The sequence below is a fragment of the Melopsittacus undulatus genome, chromosome 4 (genome assembly GCF_012275295.1).
Source record: "Melopsittacus undulatus isolate bMelUnd1 chromosome 4, bMelUnd1.mat.Z, whole genome shotgun sequence".
Lineage (NCBI taxonomy): Eukaryota > Metazoa > Chordata > Aves > Psittaciformes > Psittaculidae > Melopsittacus > Melopsittacus undulatus.
This window is the reverse complement of record NC_047530.1, coordinates 95,094,467-95,114,911: the sequence shown is the minus strand read 5'-3', so window position 1 is coordinate 95,114,911 and position 20,445 is coordinate 95,094,467. Positions and strand designations below refer to the sequence as shown.

The 20,445-nt window shown below is 33.7% G+C and overlaps 1 protein-coding gene across 1 annotated transcript in view; it reads left to right on the top strand.

Annotated features, from left to right (window-relative positions):
- The window catches only part of EXOC6 (exocyst complex component 6), a 90,392-nt gene that overhangs the window by 35,719 nt on the left and 34,228 nt on the right, over positions 1 to 20,445 (top strand). The window contains exons 14-18 of the mRNA XM_034061380.1: positions 1,046 to 1,151; positions 4,590 to 4,699; positions 5,723 to 5,834; positions 7,312 to 7,446; positions 12,549 to 12,728. Of these exons, the coding sequence (XP_033917271.1) occupies positions 1,046 to 1,151; positions 4,590 to 4,699; positions 5,723 to 5,834; positions 7,312 to 7,446; positions 12,549 to 12,728 (643 nt within the window). The remainder of the gene's footprint in view (positions 1 to 1,045; positions 1,152 to 4,589; positions 4,700 to 5,722; positions 5,835 to 7,311; positions 7,447 to 12,548; positions 12,729 to 20,445) is intronic.

Sequence of the window (20,445 nt, the reverse complement as noted above, 5' to 3'; positions counted from 1 at the left end):
TTTCAAATTGGACAGGACTAAGATGTTTGTCACATGTAACTAATATCCAGAAGAGCCACTGGGTACTGCTTCTGTAGTTACTGGAGAGAAGGAAGGTCTCCAAAGGGACATTACTGGAGAAACATGCAGGAGAAAGTCATCTGTTTTTCTTAGGAACCTAATAACACTAGGTTATTGTAGTAGGGCATTAGGGTCCTAATATAGGTTATCTTAGTATTTGTAGCTAGCCAACACGTGTACCTCCCTGACAGACTAGTGACATTGCCAGTACGACTTTGTGTTTGGTTTTTTGTTTGTTTTTGTTTGTTTTTTTTAAATGCAGATTGGTTTCAGTGTATTCCTTGGAATTATTTGATAGAGTAAATTGTAAATCCAGGAATACAGCAGCCTAGGGTTTTACACCAAAGCCTGTTTGCAGATAGAGTGTGATGACTAAATGTGCAGAAATTGCTTACCATAAAATATGTTACATTGTAATACAGAAAACCTTAACATTAAATTAAGCACTTCAGATTCTCAAGCTCTCTAGAATCTTAGCCTAGAATACAAATGACTAACATAGTCATTTGACTAGTAGAAGAGCCCAGAGGGTACTTAACACTGTGGCCACATGCCTTGTTCTCTAACTTATTTCCATGGGGCTATATGTACCTCTGCTGCCTAAGTGAGGCACACTGAATATCTGCTTTATTGTAGGCAAAGCGTAGGCTACCATAGTTAATAAATATCTCATTATGGTTTACCCTACGGTAGACAAGTTGATCTCAAGTTCCTTTGCTGTATTATGCTTTGAGTCATACATATCAAAATGCTTTCAGCTACTTTTCTATGATTAGACATGAAGAGTATATACAAGGTACTTTCAAATTCATCTAAAAACAGTTTGGTTGTCTGAAATTATGACAAGTATAGCTTTTAAGTTTTTGAAGCTGCACACCTAAGCGTAGTAATAAAATGTATATTAATTTACGTGTTTTAGCACGGGAAAATGTTGTAAATAAAGTTACATGTCTGTTTTTTTTTTCCACTTTAACTAATTCACCAGGGATATTTTTGAAGCAGACAACTACAGCCCTATTCCTGTGGCAAATGAAGAAGAATACAAAATAGTTATAAGCAAATTTCCTTTTCAAGATCTGGAACTTGATAAGGTAAGGAAAAGTTTTATGTTATTGAAGTTTGCTGAAATCCAGTTAAGGGTGCTTAGGACAGTAATGATTTTTATAATTAAAAAGTAATTAAAATCTGAGAAGTTAGGTAGATTAAGAAGCTAAATCACCTTTGTGTGTAATTATCTAGTCATAAGTAAATATGCAAATTAAAGCTTAGTAATTTGCTCTGATGTTTGAGTGAATAATGAAACCCATTGGTTTGTAAACAAATTAATAATACAGTTTAATTGATACAGTCTTTATGTAATTATAATGCAGCCTGTCTTTAGATAAATTTTAGTTGCAACTCATTTGGCTTAATAACTCATGTGCTGTAGTGCTGCAAAAATACATGTAAAACAGGGATCAGTTGGAGACAGCAACTTTCATATTTCATTTTTTAAATTGATTATTTGTGTTTGTGCATGTGGGGCAAAATAAACATGAACAGACTGAAAATACTTCTGATGTGCTAGGGTTCCAATAGGATTGTTTTTCACAGCCTCAGCCATTCTTTCACTGGTGATTAATATTTTCTACTATTCAAATATGGTTTTGAGAATACCAGTGAAGAAAACAGTCCCATGATGGAGTCTGTAGAGGGGAACTAAATCCAAGAACCACATGATCGTGGAAGTAAATGTTGCAAAAGGAAGATAATTAGAATTGCTACAAATACCTGCAGAAGCAAAAAGGTATTCTAATTCTATGATTCAGTGGATATCTAGCAAGCAAATGTAGCATGCATGTTATTAATCCAGTATTTCAGAGAGATGAAAAATTAAAGGTGGGGTTTATGCCAGTTATTGAATAAGGCTCCAGAGTGCTTTCTGGATGCTTTCCACTATCAGGATAATTTAGCTGGCCATTATAATACCAAAATAAGATAAACAGAATGGAAATCTCTTAGAGTATTGGAATTATGCCACATCCCTGGTATTATTTACCATGACATATTTTGCTAATAAATTGCAGAGATTTTAAACTTGCACTAAATAATTCTATCTGCCAGCTCCTCTCATTCTGATGTATTAGTGTGGGTGCATGGCCGTAATGTGCAAGAGTATGTGTAGTTACACATACGTATGATTAATACAAAGCTTTAGCTCTTATTTCATGAGAAGGAAAATGTATTCTCTGCACCCAACAATTTTAATTTTGGTTTATGACACAGAGAGAGGTTTCTAATTTGTAGTGAGCAACACTTTTTGTAGGTATTTTGTGTGCAGAATTTCACTGATGTTTAATTTTTGGACTGATGAACTTAAGAGTAAAGCTATGAATCAGGTTGGATTCTGTTCCAAAGTTTATCATTGATCAGCTGTATGGTGCTATGAAGTCATTTAATATTTCTTTGTGCCGGTTCATTCATCTGTAAAGCAGAGAAAACTTTTTTTTAATGTATCTCTGAAAAGAGCTTTGAAACCTATATGTAAAGCAGAAAGGCATAATTAGAAATCAGGCGGTGAGTTTTATTTCTTGTGTCCTAGCAATTTTTGTAGCAGTTTAGTTGACTTCAGCCAACTTCAGCAAAAGGGCAGATGTCTCAAAGGTAATTGAGCTCCTAAAAGTTTTGTCAACTAGGCAGTGAAATAGAAGAGGAAGAATCATTAAGTATCCTTGTTGAAAGAAAGACTGCAGTGTTTCCTTATGTGTTATTGGAAAGCAGGGAATCCACAAGGAAGGGAAACTTTATGAATGCTTCAACATCATTTCTACTGGTTGCTGTTTATAATCCTATACATTTCAGTTCTCTGTTGTTGCCTCAGGCTGTAAGGCACTGGGAGGTCTTATTGGATGGGTTAATTTCATCTACATTTTTATGTTTAAAGAAAAAAGTGTAAGTTCAGGCTAGTTCATAGAAAGAAATAGACACCCCAGAGGGCTAATTCCATTTGATGCATCTCTGATGCGTTTTACAGATTAAGAGGAATTTCACTTTTGAAAATGTCTGTTTCTCTACATCTAGTATAAAAAGAGATGGATGTGAGTATCTCATTTTTAACTGTAGGTTAGGATGAATCACACTCAGATTTTACAGGTAAGTTTTTCATGGGAATTGCTTGCAGCACATTAGGAAGAATTATGACCTACTAGATATTTAACATAGCAAATCCTATCTGAGTGGACAAACCAGTCTTGTCCTCACTGTGCTGTTTAGACTGAATGTGCTGAACTATCATGGGTTGATTATATAATCTAATTTTACTCCTTTTCTGTATTTAGAAGTGCGACAATTGGTTGTGGCTTTGTATTGTTTCGGTTTTTTGGTTGTTTTTTTTTTTCTTTTTTGCTGCCTGCTCACATAATCAGTCAGAAAGTGTTTGTCCTGCTTTGGCCAGACACTGTAGAAAATAAAGAATCGCTTCTCCTAGATCATTGAATAGAAAAAGGTAGAAACTCAAGCCCTGCTGACAAAATATTGTAATAATCAAAAATAGTTGTATGTAATAGCACTTGTTCTATCTGTAAAAATTAATTGCTTAAATCAGATGAACACATATTTGAAGTAAATTTTCTTGTTAAAAAAATGTTTGCTGTTGTTGAATGGCATGAAAGCCTGGCACTTACACCACATAATCGTCACACCACCTAATCTTAAGTAAAGAGGTACAAATAGAAGAATGTCAAGGTAATCTGTTTTGTCTTGGATTTTTTTTGTTGTTGTTTTGATCTGCTGTTGGTTAATGTTTTTTTATTTTTTTTTATGGTGTAGTTCTTCAGGGATGATACCAGTTCTTAATTATTTTTCTTATGCCTTAGCCCTAAACAGAAAATTAATTGTTTTGCAGATTTAAAAATTGCATATTCAGTGCAGAAATACCTATTTGGTATGTGTAGATTTAATTGAGTTTCTTTCTTTTTGTCCTCCGAAACACAGTATCAACTCTCAGCTTTAAAATTGAAGTAGAATACTATAATTTACCACATGTTAATCCCAGTTGTTGAAAATAGTTCAAACTGCTTTAGGTTTGTGAACCACGAGGAGAAAGTAAATATATGATCATAAATATACATGCCTAAATATTCTCAAGTTACTTTGAAAACCTCAGATGTATTGAACTTCTCAAATGCTGCTTCTTTTTTCACTACTTTCCTAGGAAAAAATTCATTTTTTAATCTCTCATTACACTTACATCTATTTTATCTAATCAATTTCAGACATTTTTTAATGTGTGCTTGTAAATTGCTTTCTATAGGGTCTTAAATTACATAAAATCTCCAATCTTTATTGTAATTTAAGGAAGTGTCATGTATAAACTATTTAAACAGATGTAGAATCAGCTCCATGCATACCACTGTTTGATGAAAATGAGAAAAGCTTAAACTAGATTAAAATACTGATAGTGTTAAATAGCTTTCTAATTGTTGCATTTAACATCAAGCTCTCCTTAAAATCAGTTTCAAGTAAGATAGTATTATCTTTTATTTTCACAGCAATCCTTTCCAAAGAAGCTTCCAATGTCTCAGTCAGTGCCTCAGATTTATATCCAGGTTAAGGAATTTATTTATGCAAGCCTTAAATTTTCCGAGTCACTTCACCGCAGGTAAGCTTAAAGTATCAGGAATGCAACCATAGGTAAATATATAAATACCTATACCTTCCAGGTGACCTAAAAATTATGTATTAAAATGAAAATATATTTTCTTTTGTACTTGCTAGCTGCTTTATAATTTACATATATTTTACATCTCGAATTATTTCTATTTAATTTATTCTTCCCCATGCTATAATAAATATTCCATATGTGTATATGTATATTGTATACAATATGTGGGTGAATGCAGCTTGGCACAGTAAGCAGTCTAAAGCACTACTGGGTTTTTCTTAAAGAGTATTGACTTGTTCATATAATCTAGATATTTTATTTATTTAACAAAGCATGTAAGATTGGAAAAATACAGTCTGATACGGACCATTTCAGCAATAGTTGAGTAGCATCCCTGATTACTTCAGTCTTTGCCTTCTCAGTGCTTGAAGTTTCCTTAGCAATTATTTCTCCTGCAACAAAACATGCTGTCTGCATGCTCATTCCCTCTTCTATCCCACCTTTTTCTGATGGCAAACATCAGAGTTCTCCCATTTCCTTTCTTTTTGTGGCCTTCAAAAGCTTAGTTTTAATTGCATAAAATAACATTCATAGATCTGAAGTCTGGAAGGTATTTGTAGCCAGTCACCCACTTATGCACTGTTAAAGATGTAAATGACTCTCTTTCAGACGTTCTTAATTGATACTGTTTATAATTTACACTTACTAATGAGCGAATGTTGACCTTCTTAGTAACTCATTAAAACCACAAATTACTTTTTCCAAACTGCTTTGTCAATAAACATGTTCAGAATCTAAAAATAATAGATTTTACTTGTGTTGAAATTTAGTTAATTTTGTAAGTGGAAGAGGCGTTGTGTGTGTTATATCACAGAAGACTTAAAGCAACCAGAAATGCACATAGGGATTCTTGATATGAAAAGTTCTCTTTGCTGGGAGAAAAAAAAAAAAAAAGTAAGGATTACTGTCAAAGTATTGTCATGTACATCAGAGTTATAAAAATAAATGTATTTTTTTCAGTTCAACAGAAATAGATGATATGCTCAGAAAATCTACAAATTTGCTGCTTACAAGAACTCTAAGTAGTTGTTTACAGAATCTAATTAAAAAACCTCATATAGGTTTAACAGAGGTAAGTTTTAAAACATGTACTCAAACCTGTACTTTTTAAGACAATTAGTGCTAAAACTGTTCTTGAAAATGTAGATATACTGTGGTATTAAGATCTGTGTAACAAAACCAAGTAGTGAATCCTCCGTGATAAACAAAGACTTGCTATAAGATAAGGCAAAGGCTGTTACTTTGGTTGCATGGTTTGTGTGTTCGGCTCCTGTATAGCAATTAGTACCATGTTGTTGAGTTTCTTTTCTTCCTCTAAAAAAAGATGGGGGGAGGGGAGAAGGACATATGTAGAGAGCATAAACTGTAAAGTTTCAGATTAAACCTACTAGATAAAGAAATCTAAAATCTCAAGTCTGATGTAACATACAAAACGTTTTTTATAGCAGTTGCAATTAGAATACTTTTGTAGGATTGTGCTTAGTTTGTTGGGTTTTTTTCATCAGGACTCTTGGTTTAATTTGTTTATTCAACAGAATAAGACAGGGTGAGGCAGTGAATCACTCTGAACATTCACTGCAGGTACATGCAACTTCAGGAGACAGCAGGTACCTCCTCAAACACGCTGAGAAGCACTTAAGACTTGCTGTTAGAGCAGCATTAAGTTGTATTGAACATAATTTTTAAACTGCAAGAACCCCCTGTATAGATGAAATCAAGATGATGATGAGGAGAAAAAAGCTCTATAAATCATATATTGCTATGTTAGTAAGAGAAGTCATACAATCTTTCTGAGATGTAGCTTTTTATGTTCTTGAAGTCAGTACAGGAATATTTTCAAAGATATGAAAATAATTTCACTAGTATTTTTTGAGGTGTTTTATTATCAAGTCAGTATGTGTAATAAGAAAAATGTTAAAAAGAGAAAACTAAACTTATGAAGCACTACATTAGTGTTCACTAAAACAGAGAGCATGCTGTGAGTATTAAGATACAATATGCTGGTACCTCAGTTACAATGCATTACGTACATTGTCTAATTTGTAAACCAAATGTGCTTATAAAGACATTTGTACCATTTACAGGCAGGTTGTTAGCATTGCTGGGAGAGAAGGAGCTGACAACTTTATTTTTTAAATTCCCTCACTTCAGAATATGTCATTCTGCTGACAATATTATGAAATACTTTTTTTCTTTTTTAATAGCAGTATTTTTTTTTAAAATGTATATTTAGGGTACAAATCAGTGACTTGCTTTTGGCAATATATTTTCCTTTTTTTAATTCTAATACATCAATTGGATTTATTTCAGAGTAGGTGGCTGCAGTGTTCATTTTTAAAATGGCAGCATTTGTATGTAAACTATAGTATTACTCCTTAGTGGTATTTGAAAGCAAACTTGAGAACTAACAGATAATATGTGGTATCCTAAAATACTGTAATTACTTTCTAGCAGCATTGTTTCTGAAATAATTTTTTCTGAAAATTTACTAAATCAAATGCCAATGGGTGATAAAAGGGAGTTTTACCAGAATTTTTTGTCTCTTGTAGCTTGTTCAAATCATCATAAACACAACGCATCTGGAACAAGCCTGTAAATACCTTGAGGATTTTATATCTAACATTACAAATATTTCACAAGTGACGGTTCACACTGCAAGACTTTATGGGCTTTCTACGTTTAAGGTAGGATATATGTCTACTGTTGTATGACTATGTCTGAAAAGTTACATTAAAATCATCATAAATGAAGCATTTTAAAACAAAGGGGATGAGGGAAAAGCTGCATGCTTTCTCATTTTTTACTCTAAAACAATTCCAAACTGTTCAGAATTCATTTGTAACATAGAGCAGGTGAACACTATTTTTTGTGTTTTCAGTATGATCTGAAATATATCAGTATGTAAGAAGCATCAATGTTCATTTTCAGATGCATCTATAAGTTAAAAAATGAAAAGTTAAGTCTAACTGCACCAGAAACTTTGAATAAACTAAGCTCCAGTTTGTGTAACATCTCTCCTTTCTGAATGGAATTAAGCAAACCAGCTAGTTTAATCTAAAATATTTGTATTGTTTATTTTTATTTTACAACATTTTTTTTTATTTTCAAGTTGTGTAATTTAGTACTATAAAAGCAGTATTAAGACTGTGCTACAAGCCAAAAATTATTAAATTATCTTTTCTAGAATTCCTTTTTTATTTACATGTCCTGTCTATACACAATAATACTTATTAAAATGATCATCTGAACTTGCTGTTTCTAATAATGGCAGCTGCTTATCTATACAAGCTGTATTTTCCCTGATATTTTCAGAAATGGCAGAAGTACTTGAGCTTATATCTCAAAAAATTAAAGCAAATAATAGGTGATGGATACGCAGCATAGCTAACTGTAATTTCAACAGTTAGCATGGCAGCATTTGTAAGCTAAGTATAAAATAAAGCTAAAATAAAAAAAAGTTGTAGTTTTCTTTCTATATATGGCTTCTTATTTCATTAGTAGATGAAGTTCTCCTAGTTGTTCTTGCATCTGTCTATATAAAAATTCTGAAGGATTTTGAAAAGAGGAAACTAAAGCAAAAATACCAAGTACTTGTATAGTCATATCTGATGACCTTGCAGAGCAAAAACCATACCCTTGTCTGTGAAGTCTCCCTCCACAGCATTATTCAAAAGGCAGACACGTGTTGTTAATGAGAAACCTGCACATGCAAATTAAATTGCTGAAGACAAGTTATACACATAATGTCAGATAACTCAAGATGACTGAGACTTATCTCTAAGATAAATTAATCAAAATGTTGATCTTTGCTTGGACAGGTTTATGTCATAATGACCTTAGTAAGCTCTAACCCAAGATCCCAATAGCTGGACTAGCTATGCTGAGTGCAAAAGTGGTTTGATCTCAGGCCCTACACCTCAAACCTTCCTGTGCTGTGGCACTGGGGACAGGTGTAGATATGCTTAGAGATTCTTCATGTTCTGGTGGTGGTTGCACACCAGGTACTTCTTTCAAGCATCAGGTGGTTCTGCACATCAAAGGACCAAGTTTGGGCATTTATATACATAAAATGTGGTAGAAATTATTTCATTTACAGAGTCTGGCTAAGTAGTTTTTATTTTGTTTAGAATTTAAGCAAATTGTTTGTGCTTGGGGGTTTGTTTGGGGTTTTCTTTCTGAAGAAAACTTTCTCAAAGAAGAATCATTTTGTATAGGCTACCTTGTGCCATTAATTCAGCCAATGCATTGCCTTCTTAGTTGCTTGGGGTTTCTATACAGAATTTTTTTTAAGAAAAGCAAAGCAGAAAAGTCATCAGGGACTCCAAAACAGCTGCAACTTAAGGTATTTGGTGGGGTTTTTTTTTCATTGTACACTGAAACAAAGGAGAGTGATTTCTTGTATTTATGGGATAAAGAGGGCTAATCCTGTTGAGAGTAGTTCTGTTTTCTGTATTTCATTTTTTTCTCTTGTTGTAATATGTAGCATATCCTATTATAATATCCCCTCTGGCATAGATGTTAAAAGGTGGGTGAGGTTAAAAAAGACATCCTCATTGCAAGTCACTTTATATTTCCAGTTGATTGCCAACAATTTTCCCATTAACTGTCATTTGTTTTGCTAAGGATTTAATGAATAAGGCAAGACAGAAAGGTTCTGGCGTAGCAACTGTAGTTAGGTTACCATTGCCCTACCAGTAATTTTACTAATTTTGCCCTGTCCTTAAATTCCAAGCTCCCTAGTTTACTTGTTGTGTACTGATAGTGCATGTGTGTCTTTGAATTTGTGTATCTGTAAGTATTTTTGTGTAAGCCAATCCATAATCTTTTTAACATTCAGACAAAACACTTAATGCAGCCATAGTCTTTGATTTCATTAAGAGGTAAGATGTTCTTTATTCTTGAATTTTATTTAAGAAATGTGGTTGAAAGTTTGCATTACATTTTGTGCTGATTGTTCATGCTCTAAGTTATGTTTAACTATTCTGTAAACTATGTTCTATTGGAGGGAATCACTGTATATAGTATCTGTGTTGAGAGAGCTTAGTATCTATGCATTTTGTTAAAATACAGAATGAAAGCTGGGAAACATGTAAGGATTTTTTTTATTGTGTCTCTCCCATCTCTTTCCATGGAGAGCTTGTTAACACAACATTCTCCACTTACAGTAGAAAATTCTTTTCTCGTTAATCCCTCTTCCCTTCCCACCCCCCCATATTGATGAAAAACTGCTTGCAGTTCCCCAGCTGGGCCCTTACAGAGTTTGGTATGTTCTACTGTTATTAAATTCATCTCCTGGTGGCAGATCATGTCCCCTCCATTCTTTCTGAGTGGTCAAAAATCTCCTTTTATTAGCAGCAATGATCACATTTACATTCCATTAGGTGATCTTAGAGTACATCTGCACCATATTTTTTTAATAGAAGCCTTCAGACCTATTTCATGGCCACTATTTTAGAGGGCTACTTTACTCATTTTATTTTTGTATGTAAAATCTCATTTTAAGGCATACTTCAAACTCTCCAAGCATCGTTTCACATGGGTGGGAACCAAAAGAAAACAAAAAGAAAACCCCAAACAACCCAAAACAGTCCACCAAAACTTGTTTTGTTTTATTGTGTTAAAAAATTCTGTTGCTTTTAGTATTTATAGCCACGTTTTCCATCTTTGGCTGGCTATTGTTTTCTTTTGTTTAAATCAGCAGCCATAATAAGAATAAATGGATATATTTGCAGATCTAATTGATAGACATTTTGGGGGCCCAGGGTCTCAGCATTAAGCTGTCTAATGGCTGTTGGAGAGACAGATACAGCACATCAAATCCTGTGCAAGGCTTCAGGACATCTGAGAGAAAAGCCATTTAACAAAACCATATAATTTGCCCTTTTCACTTTATAATGGAGGGGAGATCTGGTGAGCTTTGTAAAGGCTTTGATGCAATTTCATCATCATTTTATAAAAGAAGATATGGAGTTGATTCATCTGCCTCTACGAGCCATCCCAAATCTGAATACTACTAACTCATTCTTGACTTAAGCATGGGATTCACAGTGCTACTTCTCAGAAGTAACTTCTGGGTTTGAAATCCAAATGCTCATCTGTCTATGGTTTTCTCAGGGAACAGAGCAATGTACAGACAGCAGCACACTGCTCAAATTGTAAACCAAAGCAAAATACAGGGTAGCCAAAAACAGGCTTCCAAAACAAAACCTGAAAGATTAGTCTTACCATCACCAGTAAATCACCCTAACTGGTAAGGATGGTACAACTGCTCCATAAATTATTTAGTTTTTAAACAAAACAAAACAAAATAACAAACCAAACAACCCAGACCCAAGCAAACAAAAATCCAAGCAATTGCACTAAAGCCAAGCATATATATTTGCAAGTCCCATTGTTATAGATTGTAAGTGAAATTGAGGTCCTGTTAATTAAAAAATTTAAATATAGACTAGACTTTAACTGAAGCATTTATAGTCATAGCCATCTACAACATAGTGGATGTTAGCTTATTCCTTTATTTGACATGTTAACAGGTTGACAGATTCTTGTGTGTTGGATTGGGAGGGTGGTTCAGTGGAGCTTTTACAAGTTAGTTTGGAAGTAAAAAACTACTTTGGGGAAATTGTGCTTTGATATTTATACATGGCAGGGCCATATTTTCTTGCTTCCTCTTGAAGGGCCTGACTAAAGAGTGACACTAATTGATGTCATCTTTAAGATCAGATAATTTTCATTGGTTTTTTTTCTCATTTTTCTTTTGGCCTTTCTTATTTACACCTTTCTGAAGTGCCATCGTTTTGGACTGCTTTCTCCCAGAGGAAACTAGAAATGAGAATCTTGTCTACTTGTATGTTGCTCCAGTATATCCAGCCTACTTTTACTCTCTAAAAGCCCTCGGCAACTGACCAGTTCACTTTAAATCAAATGTCTTACATGAATTGTTTCTCAAGATCAGTGAACAAAGCATAATCTTGAGACCAAATTAGAACATAGAATTTATTGAATACCTCTTAAAACCCAGACTGGCAAAAGTGTGTCTTTCCAGCAAGATACATCTCATCAGCAGCTGTACACAGACCCCATTGCATCTATGAGGATGTTCCCACAACAAATAAGACAGATAGGTAGCATTGGAAACTCACTTCACAGTAAATGATAGACTTTACCTCTTTTGTGTTCCAAAAAGTAGAATCTATGTGGTGGCAGGAAAACAAAGTAGAGAAGGAAGGCAAGTATGGGAGTGCTCTGAATCATCGTCTGTGATGACCAGGATAATTTACAGGAGGATGAAAAAATATGAGTATTCTTCAGATGTGAAGTTTGAAGACATTGATTACATAAAAATCATATGACTTCTGGTCCTCTAGCCATAACAGATAAAATAATTAGGTTATTTTATTATTTTCTTTGTAAAAAAGGGCAAATAAACTCATTGTCAAGGTTGATAAATTTGTAAGGCTGAATTAAAGGTGATGTTGTGAAGAGTGTGAAGTGACTACTTTGTTTCCAAATTCAAATTAATTTAGTTTGTCCCTGAGAATTTAACTTATTCTATAGATATATTCTGTTATAAACACTCTTATACATTATGAGAGTATTTTAAAACCAACAACCTCAGAATTGCTGTAAAGCAGAAGTTAAAATATTAATTTCAATAAAACATTTTTTGATTCTAAGAAAAACACAAGACTTCATTTTCATCAATGAGGATAATTTTATCTGCATTCTAATAATATTTAGAATTCTGAATTGCACATGGTTTTTTGTTTTTTTGGGTTTTTTTCAGGATGCAAGGCATGCTGCAGAAGGAGAAATATACACAAAACTTAACCAAAAAATAGATGAATTTATTCAGATTGCTGATTATGATTGGACAATGTCTGAATCAGATGGAAGAGCCAGTGGGTACTTAATGGACCTTATTAACTTTTTAAGAAGCACATTTCAAGTTTTTACTCATTTACCTGTAAGTGTTCAAGATTAAGTTTAATTTTAAACTGTTGGAGTATTATTTTATTGTATTTTAAAGTACTAACATTTTTAATATAGATGTAATTTTTTTAATTGTGCACATGCTGGCAGATGTATTTTAAATTCTTTTTCAGAACAAATGTATTTTCAGATGTGTTTCAGTATGTTGATGATGGTAATACTTAGAAAATATTTTCAAATACTTTAGTAATATCATTAACAACAGCTAATTTACAAATAGTGTAAGAACTCATGCAGTTTTGTAAGGCATCAGATGGCCTTTTTAATTAACCTTATTGGTTCTCTGTACACATGCATTGATCCAAGCAATGCAGTATTGGTGCAAATCTTGCATTTGTGCAGATGATTATGGAGGTCTTGTATTCTCCAAGATTTTTGGGTTTTTAGCTAAATAGTTTTGGTCATTAAAAATTCTTTGATTCTTTGAGCTTCATTGAAGTGAATCCTGGTTCATATTCAAATATACCCTTAATTATTTTGTCCCAGCTAAAAAGGTATTGTTAACCTGGTTTATGTATTGATTGTTACATTCTGTTGTCTGGTTTCCACTTGCTTTAAGACAAAAAAGACTATTTCTAGTTTGGTTTACCGTCATAATAGTTTATAGCTTTGTATGTCTGGAGTAACTTCAGTAAGTCTTTCAAGCTACATCTGCTTTTCATCAGTCCTTGGTTGCTACTGTCACACTGATGTCTGAATGCTTTACCTATATGCAATGCCTATAATAATAATTCCTCAATGCATAGAATATTTTGAGTCTTCAGACTGAAGTAAAAGATATATTATGTATGTGCACAGCAAGGTGTTGAAGCTGCTGGCAGTGTAGGCCTATCTGGTCTTCTAAATCACACATGAAGAGGCTGTGATTCTTCTGTCACCTTTTTTTTTTTTCTTCCTGACTCAAAGACATAAACCACTCACAATGTATCACATAATATTGATGTGAATGTGACATGTCAGACGTACTTCTGTGGCACATCAGTTGAGATTTTTTTGATAAAGAATAGCAAGTGTGTTAGATAGTTTTAAATTCATTGTAACTTGACATAGGAAGCAGTGTGAACAAATGGCACTGCTCCTCAATGGTGATATACATATAACAGTTAAGGGGTGTGCAACTTCTAGAGGAATATGTACATAAGTCTGTCATGAACATAGGTTGTGATACAGGTGTTCAGAAATAATGTCTTCTGAGGGATGGAAAGAGCCAGCTGTGGCATTAGGACTTCAAAAGTGTGAAAGGAATAGAAATTTCTGCATGGGGGCACAAGTCAGCCTTTGGAGAAAGCTAGTTCCCATGAAGAAGTTATTTTGTAATTTCACACTCTGGTCAGGTAACAGGCAGATGTAGAGTTATATGAACAACTAGTCTGGATTGGCAAGAGAGTTCTGGTAATTTTTTACTTACCCTGTGTATTGCTTTCTGTTCTGGCCTAGTGAGTTGCACAAACATACAGTCCTATGAATGCTATTGTGCATGAGCTGTGGAGGTTTTATGAAAATGTGTATACGGCTTCATTATGGTGATTCTGATTAGATTTGTATTAGTAAGTTATTTTCATTAAGAGAAAATTCATAGTAAAAGCATTTTCAAAGATAAGACCAGAACTAGGTTCCATAACTCATTAAAATAGCAGGCACTTTGAAATGATAAACTAAGCTAGATTGTCATCTGCTATAGTTGAGATTTGGAATAGTTTAAGTATTCACAGTGTCATTTCTGTAGTAATTTTTGTGTGGCTGGAAGAAACATGTCACTGCTCAAAGTAGTTTCTTAGAACCTTTGCCGTAATTAGAAATCGGAGAACAGAAGTCCTAGCCATTCGCCATAGTTTTAGTAAGGAAAAGAGGAGAACAAGTAGCGGAAGCTCAGCTCTTCCTGCCTTAGCATATCTGATAATGTTAGAGGGCATTGTGCTAGGGCTAGTGGCACTAGTTTTGCTGTACTAGTTTTCTGTAGTCTTGTTCAAGGGTCACTGATTTTCTCTTTGATAAGTCTTCCTGTAGAAGTGCTATAATATATGCTTTAACGTGTTTTTTTTTTTCTTGTGGACATTGTGTTCCTGTTGTTAGAGTCTTGCTGAATTTTAGATGTATGTGCAAGCTGCATAAATGCACAAGGATGTGTCTCCTTTTGTGGTTCTGTGTGGTGCTATACTGAAGCATTTCTGTACCAATGTAGACAACTTTTAAAAAATATATTTTGTGTTACATATCTGTTTCATACAACTTGTATTATGTTTATTGGAACATTAGAGATCTTAATCATGTAGACTGTGACCTCAGTGTTACTGAATCTGCACACTTTGTGTCACAACTTAGTTGGGGTCTGATATCTCTACTGACTCACTGGAAATGACTTCTGTCTCTAAAGCTTTCTGGTTTTTATTCTTAAGTTTTACATCTTAGTTTTCTCCTGTAATTGTTTGCTGCACATAAGAAGCAGTTGGGGAAAAGAAAATAGCTTTATTCCACCCTGCAGTTATATTACCATTAGATTTATGTTAAAATTTATTGGGTCGTATTACATTTAGATTCTTACTGTCCAGAGCCATTCTAAGAATTACTTGAACAAAGTATGTTAATGACATACAGATAGCCTCTGTAAGCCAAGATGGTGAACATGGCATTTTTTAACCTAAGTATTTTGGAATATGTAATTTCTTACCATGAAAACTTTCTGTAAAGGCATATCAACAGACACTTTGTAATTTGTGATGTTTTAGCATACAGTTCTTTATTACAGGAAAACATTTTATTGCCAAATTAGTATTTCTAAAATTCTAATATTTTTGTTATGCCTCAACAAAATACTATATAATTTCACAGGTTAAAAAAAAAGTAATTTTAGGAATTATGTACCTGTAATTGTTCTTTTTGGAAGTTTTTCATTACCTTTTATTGCTACCAATTTTTTATTCTTTTTTTTTTTTTTTGATGTTGACAGTACATCTTAATTTTTTTGTTTTGATTGCCTTACTGGTTTCCTTCTCAGAATAACAACAATGACCATGCAGCTATGTCGGTAAGTAGATGCAAGATGAAGAAAAAGCATGTGAACTGAAAAACTATGAACTGCCTGCAGGCTTATTGCTTCAATTTTTAATCATTTAATAAAAAGATCCTTCTCTTTTGCTGATGACTTACTGCATACTTTGTGTGGTTGCATGCAGGGATCAAGTTAAGGACTAACATTGGGGTTTCATACACTGGGACAGCAAGTGCCCTAAAAACCTTGCAGAAGGTTGGTGTGGTGTGCCTTGCATCCCAAATGAGATAATTTAGAAAAGACTAGGAAGCCTTTTGGAAGAAAGGTCAGGTATCAAAATACAGCTATGTGACATGCACACAGAATAAGGGTAAAGTGATAGAATAAAGAATCAGTGAAAGTTCCATCATTTCTCTGCTACATCTCTCTGGGGCTAAGGGAATGTGTGTACTCAAATTTTATAATTTTTTCTAAGATAATGAATTGCATTTAAGAATTCTTTCATGCCCTGATTATTTTCAGGTCATCAATTTTTGTATGAAGAATTTATTTTGATTTGGTGTAAACATTTCCATGATAATAAAAGTCTTGAAATTAATATTATTCTGTTAAGAGTACTTCTGAATACTGAATTTCTGAACTTTTGGTATTTTTTTCTAATTATATGGTAGAATCTTGTTCACTTAATCAGTGTACAGCAACAAATGTATATTGTGATGTTCACTGTTTAAGTGAACAAATTGTACGTCATTTAAGGTACACAGTATGTGAATAACCCCATTTATTGCTGTAATCTGAAAAACAATTGGCTGAGTGGTAGCTCTGAATCTGGAAAGACAATCTATAGTGGACTTCTAAGTTGTTAGAACCCTGGAGCACATGAGTTACAAGTGAAGGTTTAGGGAGGTGGATTATTTAGTCTGTTAAAGAGAAGGGTGGGGAGAGGGAGATCCAGTGGCAGCCTACGACCTCTTAAAGAACAGATACAAAGGTGATGGAGCCAAACTCTTCCTGGAAGGACAGACAAATCCACATGTGATTGTGGTCACAGGTAGAATGAGGTGAGGCTTTGACATTAAGAAAAAAAATTGCAAAAAGAGAGTACTGTGATGTTGGAGAAGATTACCCAGTGTGGCTGTCGAATTCTCTGTGGTTGTTTTGGAGGCTCAGCCAGAATAAAGGACAATGGACCTGAACTCGTGTTGGTAATAGTCCCACTTGGGTAGGAGGTTGGACATTGATGTTTACTCCAGTGAACATTTCTATGATTTGAATACTCAGCCTGATGTTGATCTGTCAGGCTAATAGGTGTTTTGAAAACTATGAATATTGATTATTTTGTGTAGAAATACTTCCTGTTAATGTAGAATAGGTATCAGTGTGCTGGTTATGTCACAACCAAGCATTAGCAGAATTTCACCAATGCAGAGCACAGAGGCTACCTTCCTTCTGGAAGGTTATAGTTTGAAAGTCATGCAGTTATTAATGGTTCTCTTTTCTAAAAAGTCACAAGAATTTAGTCTTTAAGATTATTTCTGTTTTCAGGTTTTTTTATATCCCATTTTAATTTCATATTGCAGTTTATAGTTCCATTAGGTATTTTGAGTGAAAAAGCAAATTGAAGTTTCATTATACAACCATTAATCTCATAAAATCAATTAGGTGATCAGATTTGTTATTAAAGACCTGCATTTTTTAGCTTTTATTTTGAACAGTTAAAGAAAAATTTTACCTTTTCTTTCCAGGTCAGTTAAATTGAAATTACAAAGGGTGTGTATGTAAGTGTTTTTATCCAAATTTAGAATTATCTGAAATTTTATTCTTCACATACTTTGTCAATATATAGTTAGTATTGAACAAATTACTTTCAAGTAGGTGTTCTTCATTATTTCAGTAGAACTTGGGGCAGAGACTGGGAGTAGAATTGATTCTTTAAAATTCCATTATTGTTTTTTACTATACTTGTATATTAGCAATAATTCAAAAGTTGGATTTCAGTCTTGATGTTAAGTAATATAATGCTTTAGTTACTCTGACTAATAAAATCTGTATGTTTAGTTTCTTTGAATTTTTAGAAATTTTTTATTATGTCATTTCATGTTGTTTAATGAATTCCTCAGCTTCTTAGATTTAACATAAGTTTTACTATATCCTGTTATGCTGAGGATGGCAGTTTGTGTTATTTTATTGTTTCCATGATTGGCAGCAAAACCCTAATTTCGCAGCTTGCAGTGAGGGTGAAGCGGTGGTGGTTTTCTGCAGCTATATTTAAAAACTGTCAATCAACAGCCTCCATGGGCTGCTTAAAGAATGGGTTTTCTTACTGATTTCTCCAAATGCCGCTTCATGCTGTCTTTGATTGGCACAACCTGGCAGGGAGGATGGATGAATCTGTCACTGGCCAGTTAATTGTGTTGCTGGTCTCAGCCTGACATCAGGTCTTTGACTCCTAAGTGGCTCAATACAAAACAAATTAGCAGATTGTAGTCATATTTCTCATTCTATATGCTTTGACTTTGTTGAATGCAGTCCATAAATCATATTGACTGACACCACAGTGAATGATGAAAGCTGCTTTTGAGACAGCTAGCATGGGTCTTAGAAACAAGTATTGCGAAGGTGCCGTGGAAGGATGCATATGGCTGACCCTTTGGGAATTTCCTAGGAGCCAAATGTCTCTTTACTGCAATTGTTCTTAAGAGAAAAGCTTTTGGGTCCTATAAAAAAGGATTTAATATGTCAGCAGATTCTCTTTACAAGCTCCTTTGAAATATAAGAAGTTTGTCTAAGGGTTTCTCTTTTTACAAACTTGTATTTCAGCAAAATGTGAAGGCTGGGTAAAAACAGTTGCCTTTAACACTGTTAGCAGGTGTTTTTGCTTACAGAATAGGGTCCTTGTTTTCTAAACTTTACATTGGTTGAGTGGAAGAATAGGTTTTGTAGATAGCAGCAATTAGCATAGGCAAAGCGGAGATAATAGTGAGTGTCTCCAAATGGGAGGCAACTGGAGCGAATGGGAAGCCTGCTGAATATTTGCATGCTATTGAATATAAGTATTTATTTGCTAGATACAATAACCACAGCCACCTTATTAGAAAAGAATAATAGCAACTTAAAAAGGAAAACAACAAACACCCAAACCTGACAAATAATGTTTACATTAAGAATGTTTTAAAAATAACAGAGATTTGTTTAATTCTGGAAAAAAAGTTTTACTAAGTTCAAGAATCCTTAAATTTCCTCTTCAAAATGTTTTATGAAAAAATAGCAAGGAATTGATTAATTGGTGGATGGTGGAATTTTGGAGATAGATTTCTAATTATATCTCACTTGTCAAACATGAATTTGAGTTTAATTTATTTCTGAATATTGTACATCAAATGTATTTTGAACTGGGAAGCACTGTATTTTGAAGAGGATAAAAGTAGAGTTCACATTTCTCTCAGTTAAAATTCAGCATTTTGATTGATACATATAGCTTTTTTTTTCTACTTTTAAGAGAACTGAGTGTATTGAGGAAGTATAAACTGTGTATAGTAAACTCCTATTATTTGTTGATGTGTCATGTGAACAATAAGCCTGTAGTTCAAGTTACATAGTTGGAAATAATTTAAATGTTAGGATGTTTCCATTTTATAAAATTTTAAAATAAACATTAAACACACATGTAGTGATACTTAAAGTCCAAGTGGCTTTTACCATGTCATTTCTGCATTGTAACCATTATCATGTGCTCCAGTACTATTGATATTTGCCAGACTGCAACAGTTAACTACAGATGCTTGTTAGAAATATAAAATTATGTCTTTTATTTAAAGTATTATAGGCATACACATTATTTGCATGTAACATAAATTAAATGTTAAAATTTTTCTTGACAGCCTATTAATCTGGTTGTGCTTTTATTACATTATAGTGGCAGCATAAATAGGACATGGAGCTGATTTGATGGAGCAGTACATTAAACAGAGATGCACTAGTTGTTCCATTAAATCAAAATGTCATTTCCATTAAGTATTTCAAACCTACTACACTGTAATTAAATGAAGTGTGGCCCATTGATTCCCCTTCTCAACTCCCTTTTTCCTTCCTTTCCCCCCTTTTTTTTCCTCTTTTTTTTTCCTATTCATATTGATATTGTTCTGCTTGGTAAATAGAGCTGCGTGTCTCCCTGTGTAATTACCATTGGGTTTGGGAGACTTTTAAGCATGCTGTTCTTGCATTGTTTCTAACATTCCTCGTTGTCAGTTCATCTGTTTAGGTAAAAAATGTTATTTGCTTTTCTGAGATTTTCAGTTAAGAAACTGACATCTCATTTTAGATATAAAGCTCCTAACTGTTCAAGGTGTCCTAATGCTGAAGAGGTATTAGCAAAAGCCATTTAATGTTTCAGTGTGGCATGTGAGGAGAGTGAATGCTTTCCATTGTGTTGTCTACATTTTAATTATGTTGTAACAAAGAATGGATTTTTAAAGTTAAAAATATTTAGGGCCAAATTTACTTTCAGTTATATGTATACATGAAAATTCAAATGACATGAGCAAATTGTCTTACTAAGAACAAGATCTGGCTCTACAGATGTTGGAGCAGAACTTTCCAAACTCTTGGGAACAGTGAACTGGATAGATAAAATTGGTCTATCCTTACCATTTTTCATTGCTTATATGTGTTTCTGTGAGTCAACAGTGAATTGATCAACCTA